This window comes from Eutrigla gurnardus (genome assembly GCF_963514095.1).
Source record: "Eutrigla gurnardus genome assembly, chromosome: 12".
Classification (NCBI taxonomy): domain Eukaryota; kingdom Metazoa; phylum Chordata; class Actinopteri; order Perciformes; family Triglidae; genus Eutrigla; species Eutrigla gurnardus.
In genome coordinates this window covers 7,974,204-7,989,982 of record NC_139926.1, presented here as the reverse complement: position 1 = coordinate 7,989,982, position 15,779 = coordinate 7,974,204, and the positions used below count along the sequence as shown (strand labels likewise).

Sequence of the window (15,779 nt, the reverse complement as noted above, 5' to 3'; positions counted from 1 at the left end):
CACTGACCTCTGTGTCACTTTGTTCACAGCTGTCCTGAGCTCACTAAGGACTATTTTCACTCTTTCTTTCTCTCTGTACCTGACTTTTCTTTGGAAAATCAACAGGCAGGTGCAAGTTGAGTGTTGCAGGAAGGAGTCCTAAACCCTCGGAAATTAGTTTGAATTTTTCACTTCCACTTCCATTGTCTTGAAGTCAATGGTTTTCATTTGAATGGGTTTTTAGTGAGATGAAATAAGGTCTGCGATCAACACAAGCTTCAGAGATTTTATCTATGTGTTCAATGATTCTATTATAAATAGCACAAACTTGATATGAGGTTTTGGACCAAGAACAATGCAATGTTCATTTCATGGTGAACCAGCACATGCAATAGGACATGTGATTGATATGTCATACCTTTAAACCAAATGTGTCCAGGTCGGCAGAAACCTGCTCGTGCCCCGTTGAGTGGCCTCTGCTTAAGGACCTGAAAGTCCAAAAATATATACAAATCCCACACTGTATGCTTGGATATGATGGGTGTTTTGTCCACATATCAAATCAAGTCTCCTCTCCTCCTGTGTGTCGTTTCTCTTCAGGTTGAAGGAGATTAATATGAGTGAATATGATGCCCACACATACGAGCGCTTCTCCAACGCCGTCAAGAGACAAGTTCAGTCTCTGCGCATCATGCTGGACAGTTTACAGGTGAGCTTCACATTCACTCGGCATTACACATCGCTTTTTTAACATTTTAAACATGAGCAGTAGAGTTTAAACGAGTAGTAGACCGAAAACATTATCCTCAAAACTATAGCGCAAGCATAACCATGACAGTTTAAAGCCAGTCAATTAAGTTTTGGAAATAGTGCACATTTGTGCAATTTTCTCAATAATTTCAATGAAATTAAATAACTTAATCAAGGTCTTATCAGTAGTCCCTTATTGATACCATGATGACGTGATACGACGGATGGACAATCAAGCATGGAAGCTGCATCACGTTGTGATGATTTTTACCTCCGTCGAACACAATTGGATTTCTAACACTATGGAATTCTCTACATTTCCTTGTAAATTCAGGGTGTTTTTGTCACCCTAAAAATATTCATTTGAATTTGTTCTAGTTCTAGTTGAACAGTTTAAGCATAAGCATAGCCAAACTGTACATTTAGATCAAATAGCTTTACAGTAGAGCCAGACAGTAAGGACTGCGGGTCAGTTGGTCATGAAGGTGGTAGATGACGACTGGTTGACCTTAGGGCCCCAGGGCTGGGGAGCAGGGGGCGCTGCAGCCAGCACACTGATTGGTAGAACACATGAAAAGCAAGAGTGTAGGGAGTGGTGGTTAAAACATCCAGGATGTGATATTGTCTCCATTTCATTATTTTGGCTTAGATTTTCCTCCCTTTGTGTGAGATTGTCAGGGGAAATGTGTGTCGATGTGCACCGGCGAGGCGTGCAAATGTGTGTGTGTGTGTGTGTGTGTGTGTGTGTATGTGTGTGTGTGTGTGTCTGTGTGACGAGAGGAAAATCATGCAGCATGTGAGAATGATTACAGAGCAGCGACGCTTAGCCTTGCTCTTTTATTCTCCTGTCCAGGTGTGACACTCTGTTTGTATATGTCGCAGTGGGTGTTTGTGTTTTTGTGTGTGTGTGTGTGTGTGTGTGTGTGTGTGTGTGTGTGTGTGTGTGTGTGTGTGTTTCCATCCAGGTGTTTGCAGCCATGCCAGCGCTGGCTTTGAACGCGATGTTGTTTGTGTTGCTCTTCGTAGCCCGGGGCTTCTTCGCTGCTGTAAAGGTGGATGGAGATTATACCAATCCCAGCAGGCGGGACGCCGCAAAGTCATGTTATTTGTATCATACCTGAAGAGTGATTTAAGGAGTCAAACACACACACACACACACACACACACACACACACACACACACACACACACACACACACACACACGTAACCATAGCTGGCAAGTTTTCAATAAACTGATAGCGTATTGTTTCCCTGAGGGAAACCCCTCTCTATTTATCTCTCAACAAAGAACTGGCTTGCCAATCGTAAACAGCTGGGCACATATTTATCAGGAGACTCAGAGTAGGAAATCAGTCATAACTGGCCAAAAAAAATCACAGCGAGCCGGGGGAAATTACCCAGGAAATGACTTCTATCTTTAGCACAGGTGGCGTACTTTTGGAAATGTTTAATGTTGGTGAACTTATTAAAAGGTACCACATTGGCAAAAATAGAAATTGTTATATTTTAGCAAGTTAACTGTTTTAACTTCCACTTGTTCACTGGTGCACATCCAGGATCGCCTATTCATGACAGAACATTTCTATATAGTAATTCAAACCGCAACTATAAGAAAAAGTACAATACTCCTTCCTGATTTCTACTTTGTGTATCTCCATTCTGAAAGAAAGTATAAGTAGCTGTCCAGTCATACAATCATACTCTGACACTTTATTTGGCAGAAATTGATAAACACACATCCAACTCCCATCTTTCTTTGCATGTATTGCTAGAATGGGGGGAAAAGCTCTTCCTGGTAGCCGTGATACAACTTCTTTAACCCACACGTCTTCTTCTGTTTGTACTGTACAGCTATCGTTACGCAACTCAGTTCTTATCAATGATGCTAAGTCATGAGACCTTGCAGTGTGTGACATGATGGCCAAACTATGACCTTTTGTGTGAAAAAGAAAGTTCAGCACACGCTATCATCACCGTGACCCGTTGTTGGTGAGGAGGCGCCGATTGTGTTCCTGCTTTTGTTAACCTCCTGTCCTATAAAGGAGCTCTCCTTCCTCAGGGGGCGACCTGAAGACAGGAGAAAGTGTTGCTCTTCCTCTTTACTCTGCAAAAAAAAAAAAAGGAGAAAAAACAAAGTGGAGAGGCATGCTGAGAGCTTCAAAGAGACCCCGGGCTCTTGTCTCTGTTCTGGGTGGGAGGGAAGGTGTTAGTAGTGGTGGTGGTGGGGTTGACTAACGTACGTGCCGCCGGAGGAGAGCTCCTTTAAGTATACTCATGCTGTGTTCACTGTAAACCTCTGCCGGTCTGGATTTCCCCCCCGCCCCAATGAAATCATCTTCCCCAGACAGATTTTGAAATGTGTTTTTTTTTTTGGGGTCGATTGGTACATAACATATGTGTGTGTGTGTGTGTGTGTGTGTTTGTGCTTTTCAGGCTAAAGGAAAGGAGCGGCAGTGGTTGAAGAACCAGGCTTTGGGAGAACTGGATGATGCTAAGATCATTGATGGACTGACTGGAGAGAGGGCTATATACAAACGCAGGGGAGAGCTGGACCCAGAGGTGTGTGTGTGTGTGTGTGTGTGTGTGTGTGTGTGTGTGTGTGTTAGATATTTAAACCACATCTTTTTGACCTTTATCCGTCATACGATACATTCCAGCGGTGCGTGTGAGATTATTATCAAACACAGTCTCTAGTGGTTTCTTCTGCTGGGATGTACGCTCCACACATACAGCACAGAGATAGTTCCCACACTAATCATACAAGCACACACTAACCATTATGTGCATGCCATGTTTTTCCTCCTTATTTAGCTCCAAGCATTGCATAGTTTTGGTCTGGTGTGAAGGTCTACACTGAAATAATTGCAGCCAGTTTTGAGATCCTTACCTTGTGTTGAATGTTATTTTTAAGTGAGCTATTCCAAGTTCCTCACAAACACTTTCCAAAAGTTTTCTTTCATTTAGTCATTAGTCGTGGCTGATTCCCTTTGACAGCTTGGTGTTGTGTGTGCGTTGACAGCTGGGCAGCCCTCAGCAGAAGCCCAAGCGCTTGCGGGTGTTAGTGGACGTGTCGGGCAGCATGTACCGCTTCAACGGCGTGGACGGCAGGCTGGAGCGCTCCATGGAGGCCGTGTGCATGGTCATGGAGGGTCTGGAGAACTACGAGCACAAGTTCAAGGTGAGACATCGTGTGTGTGGAAGCCACATTAATGTAATGCTGAGGATTCCGTCTTTATTGCTCAATCTCCACCCGCCGCTGTCGTCTAAGCTTCTCTTCCAAACGTATCGAGGTCATAGTGATAACTTGGCAGATCCCATCTGGTTTGTCATGTACAGGAGTTTTCAAACCGTATGATCTTCACTACCTGCCTGCGACTTACTTCATGTGCTGCGTGTGCTCTCTTGTCCCAGTTTTAACCCACTTAGTTTGTGCAAAGAAAACCCAACTTTCATGAGCCTGAATGGAAAATCAGGACTAACATGTTATCCAGGAAAGTGGAATCATATTGATGTAGAAATAGAGAGGGGCAGAGAGAAGGTGTGTGTGTGTGTGTGTGTGTGTGTGTGTGTGTGTGTGTGTGTGTGTGTGTGTAAAAGTTGAAAAGAGACAGACTTCTTGGCCCCTTAGTGACACTCAACCCGACCTAACACTAAGCACATATCAGTCTCTCGCTCTCACTCACTGACGCACTCAGTGCTGCTCGTCACGTCGTGTTTCTTTGCGTAACACCAGTGTGTGTGTGTGTGTGTGTGTGTGTGTGTGTGTGTGTGTGTGTGTGTGGGTGTGTGCGTGTGTGTGTGTGTGTGTGTGTGTGTGTGTGTGTGTGTGTGATGGTGGTAGCAAGGCACTTCATCGTTTGATGTCCTATTTATTACATCCATCAGACCCAGTTTACAAGCTAAACATGTAGCACAACTCTTTGTTTCCACCAATGTAATTATATTTATATTAAATAATTATGATACTGAATTCATATTTCAGGAAGTCCTGGTCCCTGAAGTCTATAAAAACCTAACTGAAATAGATTTGTCAAAACAGGCTTCTTGCCCAGCAACAGCGTTGAGGAGGGATGAGACACACAGTCGCATGCCTCTGACCACCACAGTCATAGCTGCCCTTATTAGAAATAGCCCATATACATAATAGCTGGGTCCTGAAATACCCACATGGAGCCCACAGTGCCGGACTGACCCGGGTTTATGTAAGCCAGTCGTGACGGAGGCTTAACATATTAACATACTGTAGTGGGTGCAGCTTGGAGCGAGGACAGCCTCGTATTAGTTCCAATGTGACGTTTCTGCACCGCTACACCTGCATCCTTCCACCTCCTCATAAAACCTCCTCTTCCAGGCCGTGCATGAGGAGCACACAACCGGGGTTTACACGAAATCAGCAAGATGTGCAACCATAAAATGCTGTGGATACACGTTGCCTTTATATCTTTGTCAACATTTCTCTTACTTAAACTGTTTTCTCTTCGCAGTATGACATCATGGGCCACTCGGGCGACGGCTACGACATCGAGCTGGTCAGAGCAGATAAAGTACCCAAGAATGACAAACAGAGACTCAAAATCCTCAAGGTACACAATCAGAATCTGTCCCTTATTGTTTTGGTGACGTACACCTGTTATTCCCACATATAGACTGAAAACAATGGTTTGTTTGTTGTATTTCTTTCTTTCTCCCTCATTAACTGGAAAGTTGGCACTTAGCTGCAATATGTTATTTGACCACCTGTGTGACACCCTGGATAATGTATGGTGAGGGTTAGGTTAGCGATGTCTGAATGCCTCCTCTCTCCTCCTCGCTCACCCTGCAGACCATGCACGCCCACGCCCAGTTCTGCATGAGCGGAGACTACACTCTGGAGGGCACCGACGCCAGCATTAAGGAGGTGGCGCGGGAAGAAGCCGACGAGCACTTCGTGGTGGTGCTCAGCGATGCCAACCTAGAGCGCTATGGCATCCGGCCCGAACGCTTCGCCCAAGTCCTGACCTCTGACCCACAGGTCAATGCCTTCGCCATCTTCATCGGATCCCTCGGTGATCAGGCAGAAAGGTGAGGGGGTGGAGACGGGGGACCTAAGTAGAGGAGTAATGGAGGAAATAGGATTGGTGAAGAGGGAGAAAAAAGAGCATAATCCAAATAAAGGTAAGGATGACAGGGAAGACAGTTTTTAGGATCCTGCTAAAGGAACCTCACTCAAAGGTAATATCGACTGTAGCCGGTCATCCAGAACCAATAAAGGCCAACTAGACTTGAAAGTGAACAATGACTCACCCACTCATGTGCTCATGTTCACACTTGCTGCTGGTCCCGTTGACCTTCGTTGTCAGATCCCAGATTACGTCCTGAGCTTTGCAGGCAGGACAAAAGAGGGTAAGTACAACCTTCGGTCTGCTTTGAGGAGCCTCTGGTTTCAGAGAATGCAGTCACAAGCTTAAGCACCTTCAGAATGACAATGACCTGTTTTGCACTCTGCTCATGACGCAAGAGAGGAAGGGGGAAAAGCAAAGAAAGAGACCTCTGATCCCTGAAGAAAAGCCACGGGAGGAATAACTCTTTAGCTCCAGAAGCTCCACAGGCTAGAAATCAAGTCTGAATGCAAAGAGATTTACAGTTTATGGGTTGAAGTCAGAATGTGAGGATAGAGGAATAAGAATGATATTGGAAACCATTCCTTGAAAAACACGAGTAACTAGATTACTAGAAATTACTAGGTAATGTTACAGTTAGCAGCGAAAAATGCACTATATGGGCTTCAGAAAAGAAAAGAATTTAAAAAGTTGCTTTTTTTTTTTTTACCTGATACTCGATCACTCCAATGATAGCTGCAGCCATAGAATGATTTATTCACATGTCATGGAAGCATGCAAGCGTAGGAACGTAGTTATAGGGAAGCTATACAATTACGTAATTAAATGTTACGATGCCTGTTCATGCTGGTGTGTGTCCTCATGCAGAAGACAATCTAGCTACTCATTCAAAAGAAAGACCTTAAGTAAATGGGTGAATGAAAGAACAAATTAAGAGAGGGTGCCATCAGACGTAGTGGGTTCATATAAAAGGACTTAAACGCAGTGGAAGTGGCTGTTGTGTCTTGTTGCTCAGCTCATCAGTGTGAGTGACGGCCACCTTTCACTGGACTCTGTCTCGGACCTGACCTAAAGTTCAGTCCCTCTCTTTAAACTCAAACTATCTTTTTTCTCTTCTTTATTTCAGACTCCAAAAGACCCTTCCAGCAGGGAGATCCTTCGTTGCCATGGACACCAAGCAGATCCCCCAAATACTGCAGCAGATCTTCACATCTACAATGCTGTCCAGTGCCTAAGAATGACACAAACAAACACATACACTTTTCTCACACATTCAAAATCTTAAAAAAAATGTGTTCTGTGAACTTTGAGACTTTAAGGTTGTGATTTATCACAATGTATCCATAACCCACTTTCTGTATCAGATTATATTCCTTTAAAGAAGCTGCATCAGAACAGAAGACCCACCTCTTCAGGTCCTTCAGTCCTGAAGGGGAAAGGCGTTGTCTGACAGTGAAGTCACGTTTAGCTGCTGTGTAGTTCCCCTCTGGGAATAAGTACTGCACCATATGGTCTGCAACACGCCTGTGATCTGATGTTTGACTGTATTCTACTATGACGGGCATTGTATTGGTAACTACAGTGACTCCATGGACTCCTGGAGTTTGTCTCAGACCCCCGTGTGGGGATCAAACGCGGACGCCAACCTGTTGTTGTTTTCGTGTTCTCGGGCGACCGCGCTGACGCACAAACGTAGACGTCCTCGTCCTGTTTAGGGTGGTGAGCAGCGCCGCTATTTAAAGGAGGGTCGTGAACTTGAAACAGCCTCACTCATTTGGACTTCCTGCCCATTTATTATCTGTCACTCAGGAAGGGCCACCTGACCGACACTCGGATGTCACGAGCGGCAATAACTTGGCTCCTCTGGAATGCAGGGACTGTGGGGGACCAGGGAACTTCCCCACCTGACTGCACATGCTCTTTAAAGGCTGCCACTGTTGCACAATCCCCGACTGCGCGTGTGTGTGTGTGTGTGTGTGTGTGTGTGTTCTCCTACAGCATCTATGACAACAAGAACAAGCCCTTTCCTTCCTGGCTGCTGGACCTTGTGACGCCCCGTGCTCGTCTTAGTCTTGCAAAGAATCTGAGATCGCCTTTCATTGCCAGACCTCCCACTCCTCTTTCTCAAACACACACACCTTTGCCACTGCAAGGAAAATAAGTGGAAAATTGTCTGTGTTTTATTGTAAGATTGTGCTCGATGACATCATGCTGTGCAGTCAGATTAATTCCCCCCCATCGGTGCCAACTTTCTGCCACATGCATCCACTACTGCATCCGTTGTGTTTGTGTTCACGCCTCACTATGCTGGACACACAGGATCAAGAGAACAGCTTGTCTAATTAGAATTGTCTATTGATTCCTCTCTGATAGAGCGATGTCCCTGTTTATTTCCATTAAGAACTGGAGTTTTCTCTGCAGACATTTTGCCTACATCGTATGTTTGCAGTTGAAACTTCATGATTGGGCATGTAGGTATTTAAAGTTTGCATAGCAGCAGATAAAAATGTAATTGTAGGCTACGTTGTTATAAGTTCATGAGGATTTTTTTTTCCAGTAACGTACAAAATGTTAATAAATCATGTTAACATTGCTCAGTTGATTCCCCATATCTGTACTGAATATTACGTGATTTAACACAACCGTTGCATTGCATTTGCAACAAATTTGTCCTCACTCTCCAAGAGGATGAAGTGTTTGAGGTTGAGAGAATTCTTTGACTTTTAAATGCTAAATAAACAATTTAAAAGCTGTGTTGGATTATCTGAAAACTACACTGTTACAAAGCAGGAAACACATTAAAGCGATATTATGACACATTTTAAGTAGAATTACAAGTATTTTGTGTTATTTTTAAAATATATATCCTAATAAGATAAAGAATTAAGTGTGTGTTTTGAGTTATCAGGTTGTATATCATCCTGCGGCAGACCAGAAGCTCTTAATTCTTAGAAATTGAGGTCCTTCTTAGAATCACGGACCACTCAGCTTCCTTCTCATTCCCCCATGGTCACTATTTCCGTGTGTTGTAATGAACCGTTCACTCAACCACAGTCGCCAGCCCACTCTCACTGCTTTGACTAGTCAAAACAACTCAACACACTCTGCAACTCTTCAAGATTCAGCTTATAGCTGTGTAGTCTGATGCCATCCTCTGCCCTGCCATGTTGTGGAAATGTGGCTTCTGGATATTTATGTGTTCAGTCATTGGCTGTCGCACCTCTTGCTAAGAACTTCCTCTGTCTATTCCAAGTGAAACGTCTGGGAAAGTAAAATATTTTTTCCTGTAGGAAGGAGGATTTTTTTCCAGGGAAGGTACATCTGGGCCGGGGAGTTTAGCTTGTCAAAATATCATAAAACTCATCATTAAATGGCAGTCCAGTCAGTACACCAGCTTGTAGAACAGATGCTTTTAAATGAAAATGTTTCATATTATTACTTGGTTCAATCATATGTCTGCATTGTTATATTATTCACCCTACAATTTCTGCCGTGACCTTGTCTGGCCTATGGAAAGAGTAGGGCGACGGTAATTACTCAGTGCAGTCTGTCCCACTTTCTATCCCTGCTTCCTGTACTGCTCTATTGACACTGTTTATCACCATAGATTTGCAATGACGAAGTGACTCAAAGAATGACTTTAGGTATTCAAACACACTTGTAGTGCACACCTGGTCTGCCTAATCTAAAAACCCTGTATGATTAGAACAGCGAGATAAGACGTCTAGACTAGCGGCGTATGACACGCATTAGTCAGTACTGGGTGTGAGTTTGTTTGATGTGTGTCCCAGTCTTACATGCTAAAAAAAACAATATGAGTCAGTCACAGTTTCTGCAATTGTGGAAAAATCAGCAGAAACTTTGATGATTCATGAAAGCTTAAAGCAAACCTTTTGGTTACTTTTGGCTGATGTCATCACATTTCAGTCTGGGCCCTGTGCTTGACAAGATGACACATACGGTATGTAATAAGTGTGGCTGTGCCGGGGTTGACTTTAGGCCAAACTGCATCATGATTGATCTTTATAACACAGAGGGACATATTGACCGGTGGATGTGATTGATTGCTGATCTCGTGGGATTGTCCATGGTGTTTGTCTAAACAGGAGAACCAGGAGCGTGGGTGCTCATTTGGCTGACTGATGCTACTTGCAGGCCCGTGTTCTAAGTGTCATTACAGTGCAGGGATTTAACATGTTATATAGCATTATTTCAGACAATGATGTGGTCAGTTAATCCATTTATGACATGTGGTTCTATGAAGTACCCTATTTATGTACTTGTTTGTAGCCGTGATCAGGAGCTAGCTAGTAATGTCAGCCGAATGATGTACACTAAGATGCAATACAGACTGAAGGGAAGCATCACCCCAATGCTGTTTTCTCTATGTGTGAGCTTTTAAACATATACACTACTGTATTAGAAGAGTAAAACATTATACACAACCATACCTCTGCACAACCCACAAGGATGGTACGGAATATTAATGCAGCCATGGCACGCTTCATCCTGCTGTGGCCTGTCTGCTCTCCCTGTGTCGATAGCAGCACACAGAGGAGAGAGGGAAACACACACACACACACACACACAGAAGCACAAGAAAGCAGACAGAGTGGTGACCTTGGCATGAGAGTAGGCTGCATACTGATGATACTCAACTGATGATTGAGAGAGAGATTACATTTTTAAATTGTTGCATATTATACATTTTATGATAACTAAACAGAAAGACAAGGGCTCCTATCCCCTTTAGCGGTATAGACAGACAGCTGGCAGCAGTCCCAAAGCTTTATGGGGGATTCATTAGGCAGGAATTACAGTCCAGAGTCAATAGTGTTCACTAATCACCATGTGGTTAGTGTGTGTGTGTGTGTGTGTGTGTGTGTGTGTGTGTGTGTGTGTGTGTGTGTGTGACTGGCTGGTTTTAATATCAGTCTGTGGAGCCAAAGCATGTGTGGTTTAAAAAAGAAAAAAAGTTCGAGGAGATTTGTCTCATTGGGCTGAAAGAGATCCCTCTTAGGTCTGGCAGGCAACCATACCTTGGACACACACACACACACACACACAGAATGACCAGCTGACACCTGCCCCTGTCAAGTCCTAATTGAGTTGCACATTGAATCTTGACAGAAGCCTTATGAGCAGAGCTGCTGACAGACATGAAGACAGAGCGGTGGAGCACCTGACACACAGACATGCTGATGTACGCAGATGTACGGGCAGCCAGTCAGCCCCGTCGGAGTCGTGATGAAAAACAAACCGCTGTAAAGAGAGGATTACAAGGCTATATGTCGGCACATTACCAAGTTCAACTAGAATTGAAATCTTAATTGGACATCTTGCTAATATGTCAGTGTTTTTTACACAGTATTTTCTACAAAATTGATCTCAGTATACTCCTCTAAGAATTACCCCTTTATTGACATGGTGGGTTGGGGGGGGTTGCGTTCCCCTATCACCCTTGCTGCTGTGTTGTCTGGGGGCAACAACTCCTGTTATTGACTCCCTGAACCTGAGTAGCGTTTTATTTTTTTGTGGACTTCTGTGCTTGTCATGGGCTGTCTATAACAAATGTCTAAGCATTCAAGAGTTCATATTTGTATCTAATAGGCACTCACCTTATGTGAAAGATCATTGGGTGGTTTTGTTGTATAATCTGATCTACAGCCATGTCTTGGACTCTTGGGCGAAGCACGGGGCAGAGCTGTCAAACGATCACCGCCCGGTGGTGAGTTACATCAGGTGGCAGGGGAATCTGTCGGACAGAAATCTGGAAACCCAAATGTGCAGTGAGGGTGAACTGTAAACATCTGGTCTGAAAGAATTTTCTATGTAACCCGGGGGAGTTTGGGGGTATGGTCGTGTTTGAAGACTCCATTACAGAGCTGTCTGTCATCACGTCGGCAACACCAACAGTGGAGTTGAAGTGGTCAAAATGAAGAAGGCGACCTTTTGGGCTTGCTATTCCCAGGAAACTCCTGACACTGCAGAAAAGTATTCGGCAAATTCGGGTATTGAGTTTGGGTGGGTCATGGATTCTTGGTTTCTTTTGGCAAACCAACAAGGTTCTGCTCCCCCCTGCTATCGCTGATCAGGATCAGCACTGCTGGAGCTCTCTGAGGAACTAAACCCTTACCCTTTCTAGAGGAGTCAGAGGAACTCGGGAAGCCTTGCCCATCTCTCTGGTGGAGATACCGAGGCAGTCAAACAGTCAATTGTCATTGAGTCTGGATGTGATTATCATGCACAGAAATTGTAGACACGGTAGTGAAGAGTGAGCTGACTGAATCTCAGTTTTTTGGTCAATGATGTTCCACTGGGAGCTGAGCCTGAAGATGAGGCTGTGTGTAATGTATGTTTCAACTAACAAATAGTTGCAAATGACATCACACATGCAAAAGGCCGACAAAGGGTTTCCTTTGCAAGTCGTCTCCCTTGAGGACAGGGGCTGGGACATCTGAAGCTTGGACTCCAAAGGAACCATATGAGTGAGTTCCAGCATTTAGATCCAGATTCACTACTTGGTTTCTCCCTTTGGAGGTATTCAGGACTGTCCAAGTGAAAGGAAACCACAGGACAGAGCCTGAAGTTGGCTGAAGTGAGTACATTACCCACCTGGCCTTTGAACACAAACGTCAAATGAGCACTGAAACGAATGTCTACTTCAGACTGCAAGAAATCAATCTCCAAATTTGGAGAAATGCTCACGTATAATGTAACCTTCAATTTAACATTTTGTGGTTCACCCAGTTGATTTTTTTTTACTACTAAGTGTTGTAGTTTAAGTGGCGTCTTATTTGGCTGTCGTGTTTGAGAGTCTGTCTGTCATTGCCAGGCAGTTAAAGTTTCAACAGCTTAACACATTTAAATTCACTGGAAAAGTCATTTCCCAGTTATTGAATAACCAAGGTAAGCCGAGCCTCGCTGAAGTAGAACATTTGTGATCATGAGAGCCAATCCAGATGGAGAATGCTGGTGTGTGTGTGTGTGTGTGTGTGTGTGTGTGTGTGTGTGTACTATCAGGCCAATGAAAACTGAGACTCAAAGAGAAGGGAAACCTTTCCACTTGGTATTGGCATCGCTGGTTGTCTCACCACTTACAGCTTATACTTGCCGCCACAGAGTCCGATTTGAACTCCCTCCATGTCTGCTTCCACAGAATCCTCCGTTCAAGTCGTATTATACTTACTGGTATTTTATTTTACAAATGAAAGAATGACAATGAAATCAGCAATGAAAAAAGTGTGAAATAACAAATTAAATCTCAATTTCTCTAAAGCCTAATAGTAGTCATCATTCACCTTTGCACTCCCTGTAGAACGAGTGAATCTTCCATTACTAATACTTCCCATTCAGACACTTTCTTGTCTTGTGATGAGTCGTACATCATGCGGAGGATGTGGTTTTGGCAGGATGTTACTGTGGTCAGATATTCCTGTAGTCCTTGACTACATGGTAAACGATGTTTTGTTTATGTGCTTGAGACTGTTTTGTTGTTAGCGACACTAGCTGTGTAGTGTACAAAATAGTGCATTTTTTGTAGAAGATTCAGTATCTTCCTAAATCTAATTTCTTGAAAATTCCAGACGAAAGAAAATTTTTAATGCGTAATGAAATGCATAATTAGATATCAAGAAAGTGCTCGTGTCCCACATGAAAACTAAAATTTAAAACAGCTCTTCAGTCACTGACATTTAAATTGTGTCTGATTTAAGGGCCCGGTGCATTTTTGTAGTATGTGCTCTATTTCCAACACTTATGTGGATATGTGTGCGTCTTTTCACACATGTTGATTTATGGGGCAGCCAGCGAGTCTTCCCCTCTGACAGGGCCATGTGTTAGTGGAGCGGAGAGGACACGCCTGGAGCTGTGGGGGAGACTATAAGGCTCGAAGGGATTCTCGCCCAAAATACTCAATCATACTTCACTCAAAGAACTTTCCAGTCGTTTCTGTACAATATGAGACATCCTTTATCTTTCGACCCCTGATCTTTAGACCCCCTGATTCAAAGAGAAAACGTTGTTGGGAAAAGGGAGGGTTGATGACTACCATCAGCTGTATTCCAACACCGGCTCTGGAGCTCCAACGGATCACTGCAGCAGCTGAGTTGATTAATATACTATAATTAGTCTTAATAATGCTGAGAAATGTATGCTTAATAATCCACAAATAAAAAGATCTTAATATAAATGACCATTTAGTCACTAAAGATGCATTTTCCAATTCCACAAACAAATAAGTAAATAATGAGACTAATTTCCCTCCTTTTTGAAGGTATACGCTCATCGACAGTCCAATTGTGTTGTTTGCTTTGCCTCAAACTCTGTGCACACTTCTCAAAGTCACAGAGTTGGGACCGGGCCAAGCAGCTCATAGTTACATGACAATACGTTGTATATTTGCTGACCGTGCACTCATTTTTGGCACGTGCACATCTGGCTACAGGCTGTGACTCCCGGCAGAACCCTTCCTCACTTCTTCAGTACCCTCGGTCAGGTGTTGGGCTGATGTGAGCCTGTTATTGTTGTGTGTCTGAACCCGTGCGTGAGCACAACAGACTCTGAACTGATTTGTTTCGCAGATTTCTCCGCTCTGTTTCCCTCTCCCCCCTCCCTCTCCTCCCTCCCTCTCTCTCTGCCTCTGTCCCTCTTCCCCTCGCTCACTCTTTCCTTCCTGCTACTTTCTCTCACACCACCACTTCAAACCAAGCTGGTCTGGCGAGACCTTAAACCACCGCCATCTCTCTCCTCCGGCTGCATACGTATGTCAGAGATGTGATAATGCTGCTCATTTCTGACCAATGAATATGAGCAGCGCTGTCTTGATGATGCAACAGTCTATATGTGCCATGTCTTTGGGATTGTTTCTTCTCCCCACAAACACAACACAAGGGTGGAGTTGCAGCCATCAGAATGGTTGCGTCCTCCAGACAGCTCGGAGCTTATCCCCATCAACAGCCCCAAGGAGAGGAGAGGTAATGACCATAATGATGATGAATGACGCAGTGAAACTGTGGCAGGTAGACAAGGACTTCTTGTGAGAAACAAAGGCCAATGGTCCAGCGTTCCTTGAGTCGTGATTATCAGTGATCTGGTGTATCACTGAAAGAGAAAACAACATACAATTTACCCCACACCCATAACCACGCATGCATTCCTGAGAACACAGCAACAGTAGAGGCTTGTGTATGTGTGCCTGTGCTGACCTTTACTCCACTGACGCCAGGAATCAGACCTGTTTTGGAAAGACGAGGGAAGACGATTTCCCTCCCTGACTCCCGCCCTAAACATCACCACCCAAATGATTGCTACTGATGATTTCTCCTCATCTAATAATAGTCGGTAATATTGTTTCGCTGGCTGGAAATGACTCCACACTGATATGGATTTCCTGTTCACTCCTTTACTGAATAAATGTTGGCGACCTGCACAAAGAGAGAGCTAGAAATGAGCGCTAGCCAGTCTAATTGCCTCGCCACCAGTTAGATTTGGTTCTTCCTGCGAGTCTGAGGCTCGATGGGCTTAATTACCTCAGCAGTCAGGAAATACCTCTCTGAATGAGCTTTCCTTCAGCCTGAGCAAAACGTCTTTTTTAACTCCCAGACGTCACTTGCCACCTCAAGGGTGCATTGGTTCTGTGTTGCAGTGAGAAGAGTAAGCCGTGATTTTGCTTCCATCACAAAATGATATTCATGTCTTTTCTTTTGATATAATATAGTGAAACCAAACATCATTGCTGAAGCGTAGCGCCCGCCCTCCAGATCCCCCTCAGGTAAACACTGTTAGCTCTGTCTGCACTGCCGCCCTTATTTGGACTATTAGTGCTGTTAGCGACGTTAGCTGCTAGCCGTTGGCTCAGCCATCCAATACCATGCTCTGAATTTTGAATGCAGCACCTTTAAAGTAGGAGTTAACGTAATACTGAAGATCTTGAATTGAGACGTGAATC

At 44.1% G+C, this 15,779-nt stretch overlaps 1 protein-coding gene across 1 annotated transcript in view; it reads left to right on the top strand.

Annotated features, from left to right (window-relative positions):
- The window catches only part of vwa8 (von Willebrand factor A domain containing 8), a 59,998-nt gene extending 51,437 nt beyond the window's left edge, over positions 1–8,561 (top strand). Inside the window, exons 40-45 of the mRNA XM_084023557.1 lie at positions 580–688; positions 3,165–3,290; positions 3,751–3,909; positions 5,216–5,314; positions 5,554–5,792; positions 6,957–8,561. Of these exons, the coding sequence (XP_083879683.1) occupies positions 580–688; positions 3,165–3,290; positions 3,751–3,909; positions 5,216–5,314; positions 5,554–5,792; positions 6,957–7,065 (841 nt within the window). The 3' untranslated portion in view covers positions 7,066–8,561. The remainder of the gene's footprint in view (positions 1–579; positions 689–3,164; positions 3,291–3,750; positions 3,910–5,215; positions 5,315–5,553; positions 5,793–6,956) is intronic.
- Positions 8,562–15,779: the final 7,218 nt, after the last annotated feature.